Raw genomic sequence first — 24,673 nt, 5'->3', positions numbered from 1 at the left:
GGGTAGAATAACACGATTTAAACAGTAGTCATAGCTGAGGATTCTAATCCCACACTTGAGAGACATAACTTGGCATTTTGCAGTGTTAAGATTCATGCCGTTATTCATGCACCAGTCACTGATGCTATTTAGGGATCTCTGAAGATTATCTTGATCCAACACAGAACGAACCTCCACAAAAAGTTGTATAATCTTGCCAATATCGTTTATAAACAGATTAAAAAGAAATCACATTTAACCATTAGCTGTTCCAGTAAGGTATAGCTTTCTAGTAGTCCCAGCAGGGCTCCACCGACTCCATAACCAGAGAGCTTGGCAACTAAACAACGATGGTTGAATTTGTCAAAGGCTTTTGAAAACTCCAAGTAGACCCAATCGACTTTGGTTCGATGCGGAAAGGGCGGCCATAGTGAACTCTTGGAATACATAAGAAGGTTGGAGACTGTAGATCGTCCGTGAAGAAACCCATGCTGCTCATCGACTATGTATTTCTTCAAGTGGAAGTAGAGGAAGTCGAGAAGTAAGCTCTCAAAAACCTTTGCCATAGTGTAGACTGAATAACAATAGGTCTATAGTTTATAACATTCGATCTGTCTCCGGACTTGAAAATGGGGACAACAAAGCCTTCTTTAAGAGAGTCGGGGAAGTTACCCTGTCTAATCATGATATTGAAATAAACCACTAGGTGGGGAGCAAGAACAGGAGCACAATATTTGAGAACTAGGCGGTATATTGTCAGGGCCAGCACTTTTGTTGGGGTTGAGGGTCATTAGTTTCTGAAAAACATCATTTACAGTTACGATGTACTTAGAAATACTAGCTCCATCATAGCCATAAGTAGGAATAGGCAGCACATCATTGCTGAAGACAGAAGAAAATTAATTGGCGAAGGCTTCACATTTATCCAAAGGGTCCACAGCTACAGTATTTTCAAAAGATAAGGTTGGAGGAATAGCAGGGCTAGATTTGAGATTATTGATACGTATGTGACCAGAAGGATTTAATATTTGTTGGTATGTCCTCTTCAACTTTTCTCAAGTAGTTATCCTGACATATTCTGACGAGGCCCTTGCATTTCCTTCTAAGTGTTCTAAATTGCATCAGACCAGAGTAACAGTTGGAACCTTTGTACGATTTGTGGGCAATTTTCTTTTTAATGATAAGTTTTCTCGGCTCAGCAGAAAACCATCTAGGAAAGGTCGTACTTCTGATCTTTTTTAGATGGGTTAACTGTTTTACAAGATGTCATGTCCAGAGAAGTTGTCATTTGGGTTTAATTGATCAAATTTCAGCGGATAAGTTAAGTTTTGGATTGAAAGAAAGATTCCATCTAGATCACATGCAATTCCGAAAGTCCAATACAAACTTAGGAGGCTGGCGAGAGTAAGAATTATGTTATGTAAATGAAACAGAAAGATCAGGATGATGCATGTCCTCGTGAAGAAGAGCGTCCTCAGCCCGAGTTGCATTAGTCTTGAAGGGAAGAGAAAAACAGATCAAGTCACACCCCACGGAGATTACGGGACTGAGTTGATTTGTCTAAGTCCATAAGCTGAAGCAAGGTCATTCAAATATCGAGGAGAGATTGATGTAGGGTTGTCGTCATCACTTGACCGACCAATCAGTATGTGGAAGATTGAAGTAACCGAGCTACAGTATGTTATCCCAGGTGCTAACAGATGACATCACTTCATCAAATGAATTGGAGAAATTGAAATAAGCACGGGATGGATGGTTTGGAGGAATGTAGACGAAGCAAAAGACAAGTGTAGAGCCGGGAAGATTAATAGAGGCAAAAACGCATTCAGCCGAGCATGTAGTTGGGGTTAATGCACTGCTCGGAATATCATTGCGTATCGCAATAAGAGTACCACCTCCATAGATTTTAGTAATAGTATTCGTGGAACGGTCGCACTCCATGATTAAATAATTCGTGAAAATGATAGTTTTCATGAGTTTTATAATTCAAATTCAATTTTACATTTCACATCTAAGATTTCACTTACGCAATTCTTACAGCATATAGTTTAAGTAGAGATGCACTTTCTTACAGTATGATGAAGTAAGGAGGAAAATATAGTTTTGTAGTTTGGTCAATCTGCTGAGTTTATTTTAGCTAAAAGAAGCGTTTGTTTTGTGGTTTGGTTGGCTGGCCTGGACTGGAAGAAAGCCTGGGTAGGGGTTGATTGTCAGTGTTGTGTGACTGTCATTAATTTATTACTTTCTTAAATAAAAAAAGGTAAGTAAAGTAACTTATCATTTTCATATAAAGTAGGTTTAAACAGTTGATGTACATATATCTGATGTATCATTCGTGTTAATCTGTCAAGAAAACTATGTTTTCTATGGTTGCTAACCGACCTTGGCGTTGAAAAATAAACGGCTTTAAGTTTCATAAATTCGGTACTTTTCAAACGTTGTAACGTTAAACAACTTTTCCTATTATAATTACACACTGAAGACTTTTCCCATATGGTTCTTTGATGAATTATCAATCTTCGATGTTCGCTGTTTTCATAAAGCGTTTTGGGCTCTTTTCACCCTTTGAATCAGTGTACGCACGGCTTGGCTATGAATGCCATCGTGCATCATGGGAGAAATTAAGTAACTTAGTCAAAGTTTAAGGTCAATTAATATGGTTACATTTTGTAGTTTTCATGTATAGCTTTTGCTATTCAGAAATAAATATTATATTGACAGTTTAGGGGTTAAGAAACGGACAATAATAATTGTTGCTTAATGGTCTTTAAGCCGACCAAGTAGTATAGTAGTAGGCTAACTTAAGTTACCCTACCCTTCATATTTGACAAAATTACAGAAATCCAATTCCTCTAATAACTCACCCAAAGTTTTTTATAATAATCACTCACAATCATTTTGTTATTATGATTGAAGCAAACCATTATACTGTAACATAACTTACTTGCATAAATAAACCATTGTCTTTGTCTTTTTCATAAAATTTTCTGGGAGCTATTTTCATACCAAGTGGCTTGTCATTAGATTTATGGGTGACCTACTTTAAACAGTCTTGCATCTTTTAGTTTAAGATTTTGTCTATAAGAACTAGTTGTTTTTATTTGTGGAGAATATTTGTTGACAATTAAGTTATGCAGTTTGTAGGCTACTGTTAAAAATAAAGATGTCTGAGTTTGAGTATTATGGGTCAATATATGCCATAACTAATAACTTAAGTTAACTTAAGTTATAACTTAAGGCTATAACTTAAGTTGAAGTTAGATTCCTGTATAGTGGCCAACTAAATTAAAAAATATATATTTTACGTACCTACCTACCTAACTTAGAAAGCAATAAGTAAACTACTTGCATTTTAGCCTAAGTTAACTTAAACTTAGTTATGAGGTATGATAACTTAACTTTAGTTTATTGACTCAACTTTAATTTAACTGGCTTACTGACACCTTCTCGGCCTCATCTAATTCCTTGGAACTGTTACACCAACTTTACAAAATTTAGCTTACATAATTATAAGTTAGCTGCCTATTGGTCGAGACTATTTTTCATTTTTAAGCTAGGTCCTAACTTAAGTTAGGTAAGTACGTTAACTTGAGGACGCTAAAACCATTCTTCATCTTTTGAAGAACCTTTAAAATTTAGAGTCAAAACATCACATATAAGTAAAAAGCCTATCTTCCAAAGTTTTAAATGTATAATGTAGTCTAACAGTTTAGGCCCACCGAACTTATTTTAACCTAATTAAACTTCTTACCTAAAATGTAAAATAGGCCTAGGCTAATAACAACTCTCAATTTTAATGATTCTGTCTCTAACTTACTAGGCTAACTTAAATTAGTTAGCGATGTTAGATATAGCCTAATAAATAATCAACAGCTAACTTAAATAAGGTCTAAATATCACGATTTTTAACATTGTTAAGATTTTATTTAAGTTGTCTATGTAGCCTAGGCTAAGTTACTAAGCCTACTTCCCTTTAAATGTTTCATGTTCAAGACCTATCATGGTTTTCCATGGCAAATCATCGTAACAGACTGCACCGTTTTGCTTAAAAACTCATTTTGTGACCTACCAAGTCAAAATTGTAACATGTGTATTTTAACATGATAAACCAAGACTAGGCTTAGTACTTATAGCTTTGGAATTAGTTTTGATCTATGCTATTAAACCTTATAAACAACCAAAAAGGGGCACACATGCAGTCCAACACTTAAAAGTCATTGCATTTAATCACAAACCAGATGAAATTGGAATGAAATTGTATCAGGCCTTAAACACCAATAAAATTACTTAAAATCCAAAGCTTTAACACGTTAACCGCCGCGCTGGTCCGATCGGGTCGGCATAACCAGGTCGGATGGAATGACATACCGACCCGATCGGGTCGACACCTCAGGAATGCAAGGTTTCACTTTTTGGCCGATAGATGTCCCTCACTGACATCTAGCGGTGATCAAGCGTACTGCAACAGCAGAGTATATCCCGTTCCTACTAGATAGCGTTGATTGAAGTTTCTGATGATTCTACATACGGTTTAAACAAAATTGTCAACATGGTCAAAATGTGACGACCCAATCCGGTCAGCGTAGCTGTTTTAGATGGTTTCATCATTACTTAAAACGATTAAAAAATGGCAATTTCGTGTAAAATAATAAAATAAGAAATGTTTTACAAGTTGCTTTACTTTATGTATCATTGTAATCATTACTAAGAATACTGATAAATAACTTGTAGGCTATTAGGTATTTTTTATTTTGATAAAATTGTAAAAAATGTTTATTCTAAAGTTGTTGCTGGGTTTGAAATAAAAAAGTATCTACAGAATAATCTTATTTATTGTCTCAGTACATTAGTTGATAAACAAAAACTAAACATTGTTTGTTATAATTTTTTTGTTTCTGAAAGTATGCTGCTGAAAAAAATACATTTGTAAAAGAATAAAAACATATTTAATTACTTAGATTCAAAAAATCTAAAACAATGTTACAGTTTTTACCGGTACCTTCTTGTGTTCCTGTCTCATTAGTCTACCAGTGAATGTTCATAAAACAAACAGTTCTTGCATAAGTAAGGCTTATCGAATGTTGTTACCTTTTTTAACTTCTTTGCTGCCTACCGTCCTCCTTCATTCATCACTCTTTTGTAACACAATTTATAGTTCTTTCTCGATCGCCTTCTGGTTTTTCCTTCCCCAACGAATGTCTCAGACTCGGGTAAGTAGTGATGGCCAGTTTTCGAACGGGTTCTACAGCAGCATCTTGAATATCCAGGAGAGCATACACTATTTTTTCTCTGAATGAAGTAATAGAGTCCGGTTTTTTTCTATCGTTAGTACCACTTACATTCTCCTTATAAGCAAGCCAGGCATTTACCACGGCAGTACCAAGGAGCAGTTCTTCTGCAATTTTGTGGTTCCAACGCATTGATTTACAGACGGCAGTGCTATATGATGCCACTTGGTCAGACAAATCGATTCCCATTTTTGCATTTTTATATTGCACTACACTTATGGGCTTCAGTATGGAGTTACCCGTCTGGTTTCTTTTTCTGTGTCTTCAAAACCTCTGTGGCAAGTTTACGCGGGAAAGTGTGGTATTGCCAACTTCGCAAAGTAAAATTGCCTTTAGCAGGCCTATTCGACGTGTTTCCCGATCGGGTCGGCAGCTATTTATTTTAGTGATTTTTTGCTGAAAGATGGTAGTGCCGACCCGATCGGTCAAAAACTACCCCCATTCCTAAATATAATAATTATGATTCAAAACATCATATATTAACCTATAAAAGTAAATAGAAACAATATTAGTGAAATTCTGCAAATAAAGTTTGGCAATACTGTAAAGAGGCTGAATATCAAGGTGGCAGTTAACGTTTAAAAAAGTCAAGTTTGAATTTTGGAAACATATCTAGTAGAGTCAAGCTTCCATGACATAACTTAGACAGTAAGAGAATAAGAATAATTTATTCCATTGCCTTTTTACAAAGAAATAGTTCACGTTAACTTATATAAGTTACATAATTGGTATATGATAATCATCTTAACGTAGGCTACCGTATACAATCAAATTTCTTATAACTTATGTGTACATTGTACCCTACATAATAAGATTAGGCTACATAAAAATACAATCAACTTAAACATTACCATAATAAGTTAATTTATTTTAATTATAATTTAATAACTTATCAAATTAGCAGTTGATAGATTCACTTTAGCTGTAAAAAGGATTTTGAATAAATTCTATTAATTCTCTCTGGACACTTTTTAGAAATTGGACCTAGAATAGAGAATTTTTAGCAATCTGGAGACTATTATTTCACACTGATTGATGTTTGTGATTCCGACATACTTTACCCTTATTATCGTGCAATAAGTTAAGTTAAATGTTATAATTTACTATTAGGCCAATAACAAGTTTCCTAACTTATCTGCATGTTTTGGATGGGTATTCAAATTACACGTCTGGTTGCTTTGAATAAATGTTAAACCGACAGACAATTCTAACAAGTTTCAACACCATCAATGAGAAACATTGATAATTTATTTCTCGTTTGAAAAGTCAAATTTGCTCAAACTTTACAGTAACTTAATTTAATCACAAATTAAGTAAGCCTACAGCCTACTTGCAGTCGATCCCACAAGACGGCCCAGGCTGCGTCTGTCTTAAAAAGTTAATATCCAAGTACCGCAATTTTACATGTTGTACTTGAATATGCACGCATTGTCTGCATCGATCTCTTATAATAATACATTTTCTTCAGACTGACTCATATATCTAACATAGTCCTAACTAACAATAAAATAGGGTATACCCTACTTTAATACTTTTACTAATAGTATACATACTTACTTACTTGAATACTTGATTCCTTCATCTTTGACCAACAAAAGTTGGATAGATTGCGTCAAAAAAAGAGAAAACTTATAGACATTCTAAAAAGGTGACTGCATGTACTAGCCTACTTTAATTTCTGTGAATGAATAACAGATTGAACATAGGTACTCTGTAAAAAACTGTTGTAGGCCTACACTGTATTAGACTGCAGCCTACCATATTTTCTTAGCTTGTACTAATCTTATAGATTTTCTCCTTCGATAATACTTCAAAATGTTTCTTTTCAGGTGCAATAAAGATGTTTAGTTTCCACAAACCAAAAGTCTACCGCTCAACATCGGGCTGCTGCATATGCAAAGCAAAATCAAGCAGGTAATAATATTTAAATCCAGCCTAATGGTATTTTTGTGAAAAATTAGGCTTTGCCTAGCTTTACCTAGATGTTTACAATTGAAGCTATTAGCCTTTAAAGACAACCCTTTTTAGGTGAAACTAGATGTACTAGTCCAGATTAAAAAAAAAACATATTATTTTTGATCACCTCGTAAGGCCTATTTCTGGCAAGTTACACAGTTTGAAAATATAATTAAAACTGAATTTTGAAACCTAGCAGACTTCTTCTTACTTTCTCCCTCTAAGTATACCATAGTACAACTCCTATTACTCTATAAATTACAGTTCAAAAGTTATTGTAACTTATTTATTTTAAATAGTGCACCCCCCATTGCTGTACAAATTACGGTTCAATAGTTATTGCAACTTTTGTGATTTTCCCTGTAAAATATCATAGTTAGGCCTACTCCCACTGCTTACCCGGATGATAACCATGGTGGAAGGAAAAAACATAACTGTGCTATATCCCCTCATATGCTGACATCACCCAGATTGCAAACCCCATTTCACCATTTAGAAAAAGTTATAAAAACAACATCAAAACAAATTTATATGGCAATACAATCAGGTGATTTTTTGTTTGCAATCTGTGTGATGTCAGCATATGGCGGGAATAGCACACATATGTTTTTTCCCTCCACCATTTATGATACCGGTTGTTGACAAGTTAATGGGAGAAAGTATGTGTCAGATTTCTGATACCGTTTATTTAGTTGTACATTCACTACATTAATACAAATACAATAGGCATAGTCAACACCATCTTCCCCATCTCAATCTCTTTCTGTCCCTCCTTATCCCTTTCTACTTCCATTAATGTTTGTCACTTGTACCTCCTATGTTAAATTTGTAGCCCGGAGGTTTTTTATCAAAATTGTCATAGTTGATGTGAGCCACCTACAGATTGTGCTGATCAAAATTACTAAATTCTGTCATGTACACAAATCTTTTTACCGAGTCAAAATTAGGGAATGACTTATGGAGAGCTATAGCAACTGTTATGACCTATCAACCTGGTCAGAAACAAAAATTAAGGTATAAAATAGAATTTTAGACACTAGTAGCGCATTCTATGACTGACTGGCTCACACAACTACGTTCTTTTTTAGTAAAAAATTGGCGACAGCTGGTCCATATAGATGGGATGTCTACTTCAGTATCCAATAGTCAATGTTTGTACATTACAAAACCTTTTTTGATCACAAAAATACTGACAATGGACTTTTCTCAATTCTAAAATAGTAGCTAATTTGTGTCTAAATAACTTTAGGAAATGTATACCTAAAATTAAATTTTAGGTAGCCCACAATTCTCATTGCACTAAATGTAACCTAGAATTTTATTATTATTCAACTCATATCCAAAAACCTATATTTAGCCTACTCTGTGGATAATGTTTCTGTTTTAGTTATGATTTTTAAAGTTCTCATAAGAAATAGGTTTCAAAAGCTGTTGTGCTGTGTTCTCCCTCAAATTGAATAATTGATATTAAAAGGTGGATGGATAATAATACCTACACTATTATTTTTCCAACAAACCAGAATAACAATGTGCATTTTTTTTAAATAATGGTTTAGCTCTAGATGATAAACAAGTGTGCCACACAATGAGAGGAAACTCACAACTCATTTTATTTTTCCTAAGTGGCAACATTTTTTAGACTAGGTTGCCCTCAGTATTCTATTACACACCATTATAATAACCTATCAAGAAGTTGATATTTGTATTTCAGTATATTGTAACCTAACGCAAGGTTGTGTTCCACTTCATTATAACATTTTTCTCAATGTTTACATTTTTCAGTTCATTATTTAAACCTATACAGTAATGAAGTTGATATTTGTGTTTCAGTCCATTTCAACATAACTTAATGTTACTATTTGTGTTTCAGTTCTTTATAACATAACTTGATGTTAATAGTTGTGTTTCAGTTCATTATTACATAACTTGATGTTACTATTTGTGTTTCAGTTCATTACAACATAACTTAATGTTACTATTTGTGTTTCAGTTCTTTATAACATAACTTGATGTTACTAATTGTGTGTTCAGTTCATTATAACCTAACTTTTGTTGATAGTTGTGTTTCAGTTCATTGTAACATAACTTGATATTAATAGTTGTGTTTCAGTTCATTATAACCTAACCTTTGTTGATATTTGTGTTTGAGTTCAGTTCATTGTAATATAACTGAGTGTGTTAATATTTGTGTTTCAGTTCACGCTTCACTGATAGCAAGAAGTACGAGGAAGACTTTGTAGATTGTTTCCAGCTGGAGGAGAGGCGTGCGGGAGAGGTGTGCAATGCGTGTGTTTTGTTGGTTAAGAGGTGGAAGAAACTACCACCCGGAACGCAACGCCACTGGCGTCATGTACGTTTGTCTTTTGTATTTTTCACTCCATCCAGGCTTTAGTATCTTGTTTGTTTATATATTTTTTGTCATAAGACATCAATACAGATCTCTGGAGAATAATGAAGAAACATTTAAAACAAGATGTCTTCTAAATTGGGTAAGGGAGGAGCGAGCTGGTCATAGTGGTTAGAGCGCGGGACTTCAGTCCAAGAGGTCCCGGGTTCAAATTCCGCCAAATCACCAATGGATTTTATGTAATTGATAATGCTGCAATCCCTAGGTCTAGCCTGAAGTAATGTGAAAAACAATCCCAGGCTCGTGCCTAGCAGCCTGGGAAAAAATTATAAATAAGAAGATAAATTGTAAAACCAAAGCCATTTTAAAATAAGTTTATGTGTTTTCAAATAATCTTCAAACAACTGAAAAGACTCCAGCGAAAGTTTATTGTAATTTATTACAAGTAAGCCTACTGTGGGGACAAATGGTACACATATAGCTTATGATAAGTAGATTATAATTGTACTATTTATAATCACCAACACATTTTGATGTAATTAACACTTAGGTATTTTTAGGTTGTTGATGCAAGGGCCGGCCCAGGAACAAAGTCGTTTGTTAAGATCAAGTCGAAGAAAAATGCCAAACATAAAATCAAAAGCAAGAAACATATTGAAGAAGAAGAAATGGATGAAGATTCTAAAAAAGCTATAGAAAACGATGAACAAAATGATTTCGCAATGAATGACATATCAGGTCAGTTTTAAGTTTTGGTGGTAAATAAAACTAGGCCTATTTATGACTAGACTATATATCTTTGTGCAAATCCTACCCTTGGTTTGTTTACTATTTGAAAGGGCCACCCCCTTGTTCCTCTATTGATACAATACTCTGGGATTTAATGCTGGTCGTTTAAGTTAAATAGACTTGTTGGTTAATGTTATATCAACCACTACCCCACTAGGCCTACTGTTATTTTGGTTCTAGTCTAGCTGACTAGTTCCTTCAAGCTGTAATAAATATTATTACCTCCTCTTACTATTAACATTGACTATTAGATTCAAGGTATTAATTAAAAGTTATGACTTATTTTTTTAGTAGTTTTCATGAAAACCCTTTAGTAGTAGACCTACATTTTTGCTTCCTTGATTAACTGTAAACAAATTATAGTTATTGTTAAAAAAATTTTACTTCTATAAATATTATTGAGCTATCTCACTATTATTAAATGGTAGTTCTACCTATGAAAATGTCAGGTACTTACTGTAGATGAGTCTTTATTCCTTGATAGATGAACCATTTCAATGCAATGTCTCCAACAATAGCTGTATCCTAAAATGTTAGACTCACCTTTTTATATCGCTAAACAAGGACTCAATAAGATATCCGTTAGTGGCCACTTGCTAACAGCCTACTGTCTGTTGATTGTCCAGGAGATGTAGAGGCGGACTCTGAACCTGCGAGTCCGAGGTCTGTGGAGGAAGAGGAGCCGATGGAGATGTATGTCCGAGGTCACAAGCACATCAACACCTCACCACCTGTCAGCAGCTTCCTGGACATGACGTTCTGGAAGAGGTATGTACCAACAGTGTAATAAACATCACTTCTGCCATTTGTGCATGACTATTCATAGTCGACGATTATATTAAACCACACACACTAAGGCATGAAGGTATACTTCCTTTTAGTAAAAAGAAATTCCTGTACCGAGCTTCCCTATTTCTTTTACTCCTAATTTTTGGGGAAGTATAATTTAATTTCTGTGTACTCTTGAATAAGTTGATGTAACAAATTAGTTAAAAGTTTTATTTGTTTTCATTGACACATGACAAAACTTGTAGGTTATTTGCAAGCCTTATTATATTTTCCATCATCAGAGGAAATCCTTTTGCAAAAAATCCCTACCTCAAAATCCTGCCTGAAAATAATTCTAATTTTTTACTGCAAAAAAAACCAGAATTTATGTCTTGATCAAATCAAGATAGAACTACACATTCAATTCTCATATTAAATTTGTAGCCACTTTATACAACTAAAGTAATAAGTTGATACAACTTAACAGTAATGGCTACAATTGTGGCAGCAGAAGGGATCACAATAAATGGTGAATGTGTTTCAGGGAGAAAGTGTGCTGTGGAGTGATATTCAAAGGACCGCATGGTCAGGTGATTGTAGATCCCCGATTCCTCAAGCCTTGTGTGTACAAGCGTGCGCACGCACACACTCACGTTGCAGCGCCCACCACCACTGCCACTAACACTACTGCTGCTGTCGCCACCACCGACGCCTCGTCCACCAAGATCTATAGCGACAACTCATCAGACTCGGGCTACGATGAATCCTCCAATCCGGGTGAAGTAGTTCAACCCGGCCCTAGTAATAATTAACGTTGACTGCGCCTAGACATCACTTTGTTTTAAAGACCTAATTATTTCATTTAACTGTTTTCTGTTATGTATTTTAAAATCGACAATCAAATTGTCCGAGTGATATTCGTCGACCCGGAGTCGCGATACGATCGACACCAATTTTAAATAAATTTGTACTTAACAACGGATAGATGGAATATTTAGGTCCGGTTTCGACGATGTTGCCAAACAATCACGACTTCGAGGGTCCAATCTTTTATATCGAGTATGAATCGAATGGCTCTGCGTGTTTATAAGATAATCCGGACGAGCGACAGAGACCAACTGTCGCAAGTCTGACTACTGCCAACTAGTGTTTAATATGTTACCATAAGCACAGAGGAGTCGTAGCAATAAGCACATGCAGTATTACACAATTGTAGTTCCTATCACGACTTCTCTCTCAGGCTCAGCTTATTACGTACAACCTTAACTTCACTCTCGACCTTTTCAGTAGTAATTTGTTTACATTATTTCTAAACTGTGAAACATAAACACATGATTTTAGTCAGGCCTTTTTGTGACTAAGTTACTGTGTAAATTCATACACTAATCTTCTGTCCCATAATTTTTCTTTTATCATTAGGTTAGTTCACCTCTCATTTTACTACATACAAGTCCAGGAATTGAAGCCAAATAGTACTGTACTGTAAAATAATCGCATCTTCATTGTTTCCCAGCAATACAAATTTACAATTTACACCATTGTGCTTTTGCTTTGCTGAATGACAATGACTAATAGATTTTTTAAACTTCTAACCTCACCTTGTTCCTTTGCCATAGTTTTAAGTTTCACCTATTTCCTTTGCTAGCTGTGTACACCCGTGTGAGTCGAGTGACGTGCCTTGTCCAGAACATGGAGCCTGAGAGGGAGGCCATCTCTGTTGAACGGTGGATCCCAGGTTTATGTTAAGATGACACCCAAAGAGAAGAGTAAAGTTTGTTTCCGAGGGATTGCGAGATCTCAATGCATAATATTACGTTATAGTAGATATACTGAATGTTACATGTGTTAAGTGTTTGTCGTAACTGTTGTATTTGAAACAATAAAATTGGTTTGTCTCTATAATACCTTAAAGACAAAAAAAGTCTATAAAATTCCAGTTGACTGAGGGTGTCTGATTTACAAATTGTATATATGTGAAAAGCGGTTTTATATGCATTATTTTTAAGATTAGGAAACTAATTCTAGTCTGAAAGAATAGTGCATAGCTAAATAATATAGATTAGATGAATGTTGTGCACACGATTAATGTTAAGTGAGATGTCATAGTATATTTCATATCTCGCCTCCGTCTAGCATTGTGTTTATGCTTCGGTTGTTTGTGGTTCGTTGCTGTAGACGACCGTTACTCCATTTTACTAAGAGTTAAGCTGTATTTGTGTTGTGAGTCTGAACTAAGAAATCTTTTGTGTTGTACACCCACCTCGTAGCATAGTCATGGCTATTTCCAAATGTTTGGTTGGAACTTGTCCCGACTATTAATTATAGTCAGACTTATTTGTGAGTCATTTTCTCATGTTTCGCACGATAGAGTATGCTTAAGAATTTTTTATGTCAATTTACTACTATGTGTAGAAGTTTACCCATTTTAACAATTGGATCTGATCAAGTTTTTGAGACTTTTCTTAGGATAATGGGAGTTTAAGGAAATTTATAATAATAATCACTTAAAATAAAAATAAAAAATTTTGTAAAGTTTATACAAGTGTATTTTATATTTAACACACATATCAATGTTGGCCATTTCTCGCTCTCTGTCCTATTCAGGTTGTCCCTTCAAATTGTTTAGCAATGAAACATTGTTTTTGTAATCCCCAAACCTAATTATTGTTAATTTCCTGGAAATGTATAACAAATTGGCATTCCATTTGACATTGAATCTAATAAGAGAAAACTTAAACTGTAATTAAATTAGTTTGGGTTTGCTTGCTCAATCTACAGCAAAGCGTTCACTTGATGGCAATTAAATTAAATGTATGAGATATATTTGGTTTTAAATTAGTTGTAGTAAAATGTTGATCATAAGACTAAATCCCTAACGTAAGCTTATTTATTTTAATGACTGAACTCATCCCATCAATGTTTGTGTTACAAAGCTTTTAGTAGGCTTATCTTGGAAGTTGAAAGGGATTTGTAATGTGTAGGTAGGTCAACTTGTTATAACTCGTCAGGTATAGCATGACCGGTGGCCTCGGGGCCTACTGCCCTCCCTCTAACGCACCCCACCGGTCATGCTATACCTGACGAGTTGTACTTATCATTCAGGGTCCGGTTATTTAAGTTCTCTTGCTACTTATTATTTACATAAAATTTCTTGTTATAACTTAAATTTATAAAACTATATTTCAATTTTACAGTAAACCCATTTTCATGTTTCTAGCTTAGAAAATTATAAGTAAGTTTATTGTAAAATTAAAATATTTTAATCTTTTGATTTCATATTTTGAAATTATTTGGTCAGTACCCCTCCGGAACTATAATTCTAAATAATCACTGTTGAAATGGGAAAACGATGTTTAAACTTCCAGACACTCATAAAAATCATGTAATCTAATTTCATCCTTTTGTAGATGATTAAGTGTAGATGATCAACACCAAGACGACGATGTTGTCAGTTTAGTTGTAGCGTGATCTCAACCTTTACCAACACCGGCGCTAGTGTCGTCTTGCCCCGCTTACCTTGGTGTCAGTTGCGGAACTCGAGTTGTCACTGTTGCTAATGAGTCGTCCGTAACTCGACTCGTGTGATAGCGTGGGGTTTACAAGCCGAAGCTCGGCCACTAAGGCATCATGTATTATTGTAAATACTAGTCGTAAGTGTCTTGTGTATATGTCTCGTGTTCGCCACCAGCATAAAAGATTATTTATTATCGCAGTTTAAACAACTGAAATAATTTTATCCTTTGTTAATAGAGATTGATATTTTATTATTTTAGCGCAATTTAAATAAATTTTGTTACTTAAGTTATTGTGTAGTTTTAAAAATCAGTTTGTTCGTGTGAAAGAAGTTTTTATTTATATAAAATGTTGAATTTTTATCCTGTAGTTTTATTTATTATTTTTCATTAGTGAAGTTGATATTCTTGTATTTAAACGAAAACATTTCCTGGTGATGTTAATTATATCTTCAGAATGAATCAAAACCATTAGGATATTAATTACTGCTTTTATGTTGTTAATTAACCTTCATTTGATGTGTGCCCAAAATTAACAGTTGAGGCTGTTACAATTTAGTGTACACAATTGCTATTTATAAAGATACCATTTTTACTCTAAATCTGAATATTTATCTAATGCTTTCACACAACAAATCTTAAAATGTACAAACATTTTGTGGTTGCATTTACACAAAGTGTTAAATTTTAAGATCGGCTTTTAGTAGCATAGTTTGTTCTTAGATATCTATTTATATATTTATTATAAGATCATTTTCATCGGTAGCCTAAGTTTCACATTATTATTGAATGGATTTGAAATTATATTTTGATATGTTTTATCATTCGGTCATACTTTTATTATAAATATGATTAACTTTGTTAAAAGTTGTGACAAAATAAACTGTTTATAAATTTGCATGAATATATATTGTTCTCAATTGAGTTTTAGGAAATAAATTACTATTGTCTATATTTGTACATTTTTTATTTTTATCCTTTTCCACGACAAGTTTGTTTTGCATATAAATAGAAGTGAAATAGTTTGTGCAAGTTTTTCTTAGAAATTAGCAGGCTCAGACTACTAGTAAAATTTATCTTTTGAGATGTATCAAAGAGAAAAGAATGTTGAAAGATTTGTTTTAACCCATATTTTTATCTTTAACATTTTTCCAGTGAGTGCATCAGAGGAGTTGGATACACCACAATTACTGTAGTTAGAGCAGACCCATTGATGTAATTTTCATTCAGTCTACAGATAATTTTCCATCTCAGTGTGTAATATTGTGAATTATTCAAAAATCAAACTTGGAATTTATTCAGAAATAACAATAAAGCACTGATTAACATCGCTTGTGTTTCAATCAAAGACTTTCTTTTAATGTAATGAATGATTTTAAGAAATTATCATTCAACAGAATATGAATGTTTCACAATGTAACTAGGACTAAACACAACAGTACATATTTAGACACATCTGATATATTATTACAATAACAATGTATGGGAGGAGTCAACATTTTTGAGTTAGTTAATATTACAGATTTATCACAATTTTGAAAGTTAATAAAAGAAATAATCTTTACTTACTGATGGGGCGTCACAAATATCTGTAGTTTTTTTGCCTCCTCCACTCTTCTCTATCCTCCTCCATCCAGATTGTCCTACACACTTGATCACATACTTCCTGACTTGGTCATACCATCTTAATTTAGGCCTACCCAACGGACATCTTCCCCGTTTGTATGTATGGCCTCACAAACCTCCTTCAGTCTTGCGCCTTTCTGTCTCCGAAGTGCATGACCTAACCAACTAATTCTTTTGGCTTGTATAAGCACTATTATCAGGCTCTTTGTTTAGGGCATGTAGATCTATTTTTTCTACGCGCCAAACTCCTTCACAGACTGGGCCAAATATTTTTCGAAGTACCTTATTTTCAAACACCATCAAACGTCCTCAATTTCTTTTGGAAAGGACCAATGTTTCACTACAATAACACTGGCTGTATAATGGTCTTGTGTAACCTTAATTTTTAGCTTCATGATAAAAAAGTGTTGTACAGGCCCCCAGGCTCTCATTGTAATTTGCTATTTTACTTTGTATCTCTAGATTTTCAGAATTTGAACTATTAACGGTAACTCCTAAATATTTAAAGCTTTCCACACAATTTATTGAACAGTTGGCAATGTTGAAATTGAAATGTTGTATGTCTAAGCCGGCTCTCACAAGATTGGCAGGTTGAGATGTTCGCGAGGTACGAGGAGAAACTGCGTTAAATAAAGTACACTCAGCTGAAGAACAGTGCCTTGTGGATTGACAAGATTTGAAATGCAGGGCAGTCTTGAGCGGCATAGCTGGCGATGAAACCGTTCAAGGCGAGGGTGGAGTGCAGGTGGGATAAGTTTATTTCCCAAGTTCTTGTCTAGCTACATGAAGATATGAGGACACCATGTCAACCGTATCGCGCCTAGGTTCCCCCACTTTCTTTTTGACGTTCACGTACAACATTTCAATTTCAACAATCTGTGGAGTTCACAAAATCAACATTTAGAAAATAAAAAAAAACAGCAATTTGAAAGTCAAGTAAAAATCAAATATTAGTAAACTTTTAATAGTAGGCATGACAGTTTAACAATGGAAATCTAAAAAGGCTCTGAGATCATGAACATTTTCTGTTTTTAAGAGTGTTCATATACAGGGTGTCCGGTCATAAGTGTTAAATATTTTGCATTAAACTACATGGTAATGGCGACATAATGACGCACATTTGAGGTTCACAACTTCAACCGTTAGAGAATAACAAATAAACTAAGATTTTTCATAAATTATTGTAGTTGTTATGAAAAAGGTTACATTACTCTGTTTAAAATGCACTAATTGTTAATTTAAATCATTTTCAGAATCTGCAGAAAATTTTAAATAAATATAACACAAAATCGTTGGGGTACGGAAAAATATTCTATTAAAATTTCTTCGTTAAACAGATTATTTTTTATATTGACTAAAAATTTAAATAATATTCAGCTATTTATTTATCGGTTGCCCTGTTCTGCTGAGTTTATAAAATATTACTAAAATTCCTCATTTAAAGGGCTTTACAATGGTGTATAATAGTTTTTACCTATTTTAAAATTTCCTAATGTAATTCAATCGTTATTGTGAAAAAACATGGTAGGGCAAAGAAAAGCTATTGTAAAGAATAATACATTTAAGTGCAGGCAACAAATAATTTGTATTTTTTTTCTCACATGCAACGCTCAAGTTTAAGCTAAGAAAAGAAACATATTTTGCAAAGGTCCAAGGATTTGAGCCTCGTGACTTCGAATCCAGAAAGGAGTTCTGCCGCTGGTTTCTTCAACGTGATATTGTTGAATATCATTTTCTTAAAAAAATACTATGGACTGACGAATCGCGATTTACCAGAGAAGGTGTGATAAATATTCACAGCATGCATCTTTGGAATAATGAAAATCCAAAAGCCTCCAGAGAAGCGTCTTTTCAAAAAAGGTTTGGGATCAACGTGTGGGCAGGTGTGATTGGAGATCGGTTTAATTGGTCCTCATATCTTCGAAGGAAATCTGAACAGTGAAATTTATATCTAGATTTTCTTCAGCACTCTCTACCTCAGTTGTTGGATGAAATTGATCCTGAAATCATACTGACAAAGAGCTAAAATCATATTTCAGCAGGATGGTGCTCCACCACATTTTACTGAAAACTTTCGGTTATGGCTATCCCAAAACTACCCGTTATGAATTGGACGTGGAGGAAGTGTGACATGGCCTCCTCAATCTCCAGACTTGAGCCGGTTAGATTTTTTTGTTTGGGGTTACATGAAAAGTCTAGTTTACTCAACTGTTGTAAACTCTGAAGTTGAGTTCTTTAAGGCTGCTCGGAACGGAAAGTAAGTGAAAAATTGACGTATGAGGTCACAGTTGGCGCAATTCGCAAGAGAGCTAGGGCCTGCTTGCGGGAAAAAGGAGGGCACTTTACACCCAAACTTAGATTTCACTTAATTAAAGTTGTGCTTCGGACAAAGTATGTCTAGTACAGGCAAAACTCACCTTAGAAAACATAAAAATTAGTCCATTCATGAAACTTGCAGGAAACGTAGTAATTACCATTAGGTTTTGAAATCTGAAGAGTCCCTAGTGATTGTGGGGTTGGAAGTACCATTTTATGGGTGTTAAAGTTTATGGGGGTAGTGATTTTGAGAAAATTTTTATTTATGGGATCCAAGCAAGTGAGGTGTCGTTTTCTATGTTTCTTAGGATGCAGAATCGAAAAAGAACATAATAAAAGCAATACAACCAACAGTTTATTGGAAAAAGGAAACATTTTTTAATGAAAATTAAATATGACAAATTAATTAAGGTAAAATAATCCAGTTAATATCAATTATTACAAAACTGACCATGAGTCTGTGTCACATGTTAAAGTTGTGAGGAAAATTAACCAAGAAACTGGTAGTTTCGCCTCTTTAACCACCACGTGTCATATTGTTCATCAGCTACTGATGCATCATCACCATCCATGGAATGGTGAGGGTCTCTAACTCGTCTTCTCCATCATCGTCTTGACTTGACACTGACAGCTAAGTGAGTTTGGGTAGCAGAAAAATATTTCTGTTCTGGCGGTGATCCTGCGACTTAGGATGAAGATAATATATAAGACCAAGAATGTAAAACCGCTCTGACCCCAATTTTTAAGGACCTTGGTCACCCGTAATGACGTCATCAATATGGCGCTCGTAAGAGGGTGCTGGGTCGCTATGAATTGGTTATACTGTATTACCAAAACGGCTAAACCGATTTTAATGAAATTTTGGCTTACAAGTGCTTGAATACGATATATAATCCCAGTTTGTCAATGGTCGAGTTTGATTAGGTCATTTCAAAATGGTGGCCGTTAATCACTAAAATAATTAAAAAATGTTTAGTGTTTTGTTTTATCAACTCTCTCCAGAAATCTGCAGCAATCTTTCATTTTCCTTGCACTCATAGGTCGTGATGCCGTCTCTGTATTTCCTGGAATAGGCAAAATACCCCCACAGCAGCAAACCTGCAGATTAAGTGAGTTTCCATTTGCCTGATTTGATTTTCAATTAAATATACTTTAATTGAGTTTAATTAGTACCTAGGTTTGCTGCTACGGACAGGAAAATAAAGTGTGTTTTTTTTTAATATCAATAGCCAAGGTCAAAATAAATAAATTTGCCAAGTTTAAGTTTTATCAAAATATATCCTTAAACGAGCAAACTACAACAGTTTACTCATTCTCTATAAGAATAAAACGAGAATGGTAAATTTACAATTTTTGAATTTTCTCGGTAGGTTGTACAAAAACACTTCAATAAACAAAATTATTGGTTTTTAAGGTATTCAAAATCATCATGGTATCCAAAATTCTTTAGAGAGAAATTGGAAAATTTTGAGGGTTCATCATGACATAACCCAATTTTGACCACATAAATCCCCCCAAAAACCCTGTTCCCATGGTCTGATCATGCTGGATTGTGAACTCGTTAAAATCAATCTAAAGATTTTTTGTACTTTTCTATATGACATAACATCAAACTTTAACAGCGTTAGTGACTGTAGACGTGTACTTTTTAAAGAACGTTAGCATGATAACTCAAGCAAAAATGACCCAATGTTGACGAAATTTGGTAAAACGTAAACCTACGTTTACTTGAATGGGTTTGCGAACCAGCATGATCGAACCATGAGGACAAGGTTTTCTGGGGGATTTATGGGGTGAAAATTGGGTTTTCTCATGTTTGCCCCTCTAAACGTAAAATTTTCGAATTTCTCTCTAAGCCATTTTGAATACCATGATTGGATATTTTGCTAGTTTATGGTTATATTTTGATAAAACTTGGACAATTTATTTATTTTAACCTATTCATATTTTAATTAAAAAACACACTTTATTACCCTCCCCGTAGCAGCAAACCTAGTTAATACTAATTAAACTTTAGGTCATTGAAATAGATTTAATTGAAAATCAAGTCAGGCAAATGGAAACTCACTTAATCTGCAGGTTTGCTGCAGTGGGGGTATTTTGCCTATTCCAGGAAATACAGAGATGGTATCACGACCTATGATTGCAAGGAAAATGAAAGATTGCTGCAGATTTCTGGAGAGAGTTGATAAAACAAAACACTAAACAATTTTTTATTATTTTAGTGATTAACGGCCGCCATTTTGAAATGGCCTAATCAAACTCGACCATTGACAAACTGGGATTAGATATTGTATTCAGGCACTTGTATGCCAAATTTCATTAAAATCGGTTCAGGCATTTATTAATTCATAGCGACCCAGCATCCTCTTACGAGCGCCATATTGATGACGTCATTACGGGCGACCAAGGTCCTTAAAAATTGGGGTCAGAGCGGTTTTACATTCTTGGTCTTATTATCTTCATCCTAAGTCGCAGGATCACCGCCAGAACTGAAATATTTTTGCTACCCATAGTTAGCCGTCAGTGTTAAGTCAAGACGACGGAGAAGAACAAGTTAGAGACCCTGACCACTCCATGGATGGTGATGATGCATCAGTAGCTGATGAACAATATGACACGTGGTGGGTAAAGAGGCGAAACTAAAAGTTTCTTGGTTAATTTTCCTCACAACTTTAACATTTGACACAGACTCATAGTCAATTTTGTAATACAGTAATTGATATTAACTGGATTATTTTACCTTAATTAATTTGTCATATTTAGTTTTTCATTAATAAATTAGTCTTTTTCTAATAAACCGTCGGTTGTTTTGCTTTAATTTGTTCTTTTTCGATTCTGCATCCTAAGAAACATAGAAAACAACACCTCACTTGCGTGTTTTTATTTATGGTTGGATCCCATAAATAAAAATTTTCTCAAAATCACTACCCCCATAAAACGGTACTTCCACCCCCACAATCACTAGGGACTCTTCAGATTTCAAAACCTAATGGTAATAACTAAGTTTCCTGCAAGTTTCATGAATGGACTAATTTTTATGTTTTCTAATGGTTTTTTAGTATAATTTTACCTGTACTAGTCATTGATTTGTTTTAATGTTTTAACTATCCTTTCACATTAAAAGTGTGTATTGTGTTTTTCCTAATGTATTGTTTTTAATAACAAATTTTCCAAAGTCTTAAAAAAAACTCTTTATTTTGATGGAAGTGTAGTCTGGTCAATCATAAATTACACAAACCCTCGTCATCAGTGGTCAGCTCATAAAATAGTAAGTTATGGATTTAACAGTAGGTAAAAGCTGTTATACATCATTGTAAAGCCAAAGATAAGGAAGTTTATAGTAATATTTTATAACCTCACCGGAACTTGGCAACCGAGAAAAAAATTCGTAATGTTATTTACATTTTCGTGGATATTAAAAATAATTTGTTTAACGAAGAAATTTAAATTGAATATTTTTCCGTACCCCAACGATTATGTGTCATATCTTATTAACATTTTGTGAGGATTCTGAAAATTACATTGAAATTGACAGTAAGTGCATTTTTAACAGAGTAATATAACCTTTTTCATACAACTACAATAACTTTTGAAAAATCTTAAATTATTTGTTATCCTCCAACTGTTGAAGTTGGGAACCTCAAATTTGCGACATTCTGTCACAATTACCATGTAGTTTAATGTAAAATTTTATTTAACACTTATGACTTATGACTGGACACCCTGTATATATATGTGAGAGACAGTATAGATGTAGTAATTGTATTGACTCATTTCATGCCAATTATTTCATAACTTTTCTTGAATTTTTACACTCTGACATAGGGAAAGGTCACTTAGGGAATTCAAGAATAAATCTTACATTTCAATAAAATATTTATGTAGTAAGGAAAATAAAGGTAGTGCCTTAATAGTTTGGCTACATATTAATTTTATTTCTACAAACATCATCAAATATGTTTATAGGCCATATTCTTGCATAGCTAAGAAAAAAGTAGTTACCATTAACCAAGAACATTTGATCTTTTAATTTAACATCCAACTAGATTTAAGAATAAAAGATTTAAGTCAAAGTTTTATTTTATATCTCATAGACAATGGCTTGCACACTACTTTCTAGTACACGACAAACAGAAATAAAGTGTTTGTTAAAGCTGAAGCATTAGGTGAAGTCAAATCTCAAAGTTTGCAGGAACTATTTAGGAAATAAAATATTCACAAAACAGTATAAAAGCATATATTTTTCAATAAGTATAGACAAAAATGTACAATACACAACCTGTACTGTGTATTCATCATAATACAATGGAAACCAGGAAATATTAAATATATACTTTATATATAATATAGAGCTCAAGTATTTGGTTATAGTAGTGAGGAGCAGGCGTGCATTTCGAGGTTTTTATCACAGTCTGGCCTTAGTGCTTACACGACTCCTTGAACTACCGAAAACAACTTTATTAAAAATATACTACCTATATGTACACTTTACAAAAATTAGGCTGAATTCATGGTTCGTGTTAAATGAACACAAAGTAAAATATAAAAGAGGTTATGTTTGCCTTGATTCATATAAATAATTTTAATGATTAGTTAAGCTATTCAACTCCCAAAATAAATTATGACAGATTAATAAAAAAAGATTTACGAAGGCATTGCTTAAGTTTCTTTCTTGAATCCATGAAAACCTGGTGGTTTCAGGAAATTCAACGATTAATCAATACTAATACTTCAATTCTTTTCTCAGTACGTAAATTGCCTAGGAGTTAATTTTTAAAAGGGCTGGAACTATGTTCTAAAAGACTAATATTAACATTAACCTAATATCTTTAAAAATTGTTCATGTTAAAAAATCAAAATATATAATTCTAAATACCATTGGTAAATACTTAAAAATTACTTAGGACAAATAAGTTGTGTATACTGTAATTTAATTTTTAAAAAGCACCAAAACAACAATATAAACCTTGCGTCAAAACATGTCTCACTCAATGAAACTAGTTTGCACAAAGGCACTTAATTTGAATTAAAATTTGTTAATACAGTATTCCAATGTTATCAATAGCTGGGGAAAATATAAAATCATTGATAATAGTTTTAAGCTTTTAGTAAACATGACATTACATAAATAAATAATCACAATCATTAAATTTTTTACTTCAAACAATCCCAGATCAATTATTTTACAACATTCTACCAGTATTTTAATAATATTTGCAGTTAATAATTATATTATTACGCTACATTACTAGCACATTTTATGCACTCAGAACAAATTCATCATATTTTTACAGCAGTAGCAATCAAGATCAAGACATAAAAAATCGTTATCGTAAAATTAACATGAATGATCGCGTTTGAGCTTTATCCATCACAATAAAACAACACAACAAAGAGACAACAGTGTGTTATTTGTTCTTTGTTTTAGTTATAAAAATTAATTGAGCATATCAAATAGAAAGTGCCAACAAACATAATATTATGTCCGGATTAAGCTACCATTAACAACCTCAGTAAACGATTAAAACATTTTTTGGATGGCTGTGGTTTAAAGGCTATTGAAGTAAGTAAAATATTAAAACTAGATTGCAGACTCTTTTCTTCTCAGCGATGTGAGACGGAGACCTTTGGATAACATTTCCGCCTCCAAATCCTTATCTTCCTCCTTATACCTGCAAAAACCAATTGTGTAAGCCTTTAACAATACTGCTTAAGCGTTATTGTTCAAAATTAGATTTCCCATATTCACAAAACCAGTTGTGAATTATTTTATAATTCCTGAATGGTAGCCTATTCTTGTAGCGAAAAATATCAATTCTAGTATTTGTCATAAAAATCAATTACTATTACATTAATCCAGTTGCAATGTTTTCCATTTTTAATATTTTGTATATCATTCAATTGGTTGGTTTTTTATTATGTTTTTTTTATAGAAATTGTATTTTAACTTTGGTTTTTATTGTAAGACTCCTATTGGGTCAAGGAACTAAAGCTAGTTAGTTTGGGTGGTTAAGGATTAAATAATTGGATGTTTAAGTAGGGATGGAAGATGGAAGATAATCATCAGTCATGTGGGTATAGAGAATTCC

General features: G+C 33.6%; 2 protein-coding genes across 10 annotated transcripts in view; one reads left to right on the top strand and one right to left on the bottom strand.

The window, feature by feature from the left end:
* Positions 1 to 2,149: 2,149 nt before the first annotated feature.
* LOC128995004 (SIN3-HDAC complex-associated factor-like) lies at positions 2,150 to 15,564 on the top strand. The gene is made up of 6 exons (XM_054419869.1): positions 2,150 to 2,239; positions 7,097 to 7,181; positions 9,420 to 9,573; positions 10,131 to 10,308; positions 10,986 to 11,127; positions 11,672 to 15,564. Exons 2-6 carry the CDS (start codon positions 7,108 to 7,110, stop codon positions 11,937 to 11,939), a joined length of 816 nt encoding a protein of 271 aa, XP_054275844.1. The 5' UTR covers positions 2,150 to 2,239; positions 7,097 to 7,107; the 3' UTR covers positions 11,940 to 15,564.
* Positions 15,565 to 22,804: 7,240 nt separating this feature from the next.
* Positions 22,805 to 24,673, bottom strand: part of LOC128994791 (F-actin-monooxygenase Mical-like) — a 135,420-nt gene continuing 133,551 nt past the window's right edge. For all 9 annotated transcript variants that reach the window (XR_008490918.1, XM_054419562.1, XM_054419561.1 and 6 more), the window contains one exon: positions 22,805 to 24,256. Coding sequence is in view for 8 of the 9 variants with exons in the window: in XM_054419562.1 (XP_054275537.1) it covers positions 24,166 to 24,256 (91 nt within the window). In the remaining variant the exon portion in view is untranslated. The remainder of the gene's footprint in view (positions 24,257 to 24,673) is intronic.

Source organism: Macrosteles quadrilineatus, unplaced genomic scaffold (assembly GCF_028750875.1).
Source record: "Macrosteles quadrilineatus isolate MER2022 unplaced genomic scaffold, UCM_ALF_1.0 Scaffold_5__1_contigs__length_97177068, whole genome shotgun sequence".
In the NCBI taxonomy this organism is placed as follows: Eukaryota; Metazoa; Arthropoda; class Insecta; order Hemiptera; family Cicadellidae; genus Macrosteles; species Macrosteles quadrilineatus.
Note: the sequence above shows the minus strand (reverse complement) of the source record. Positions and strands in the feature narration are given on the sequence as shown.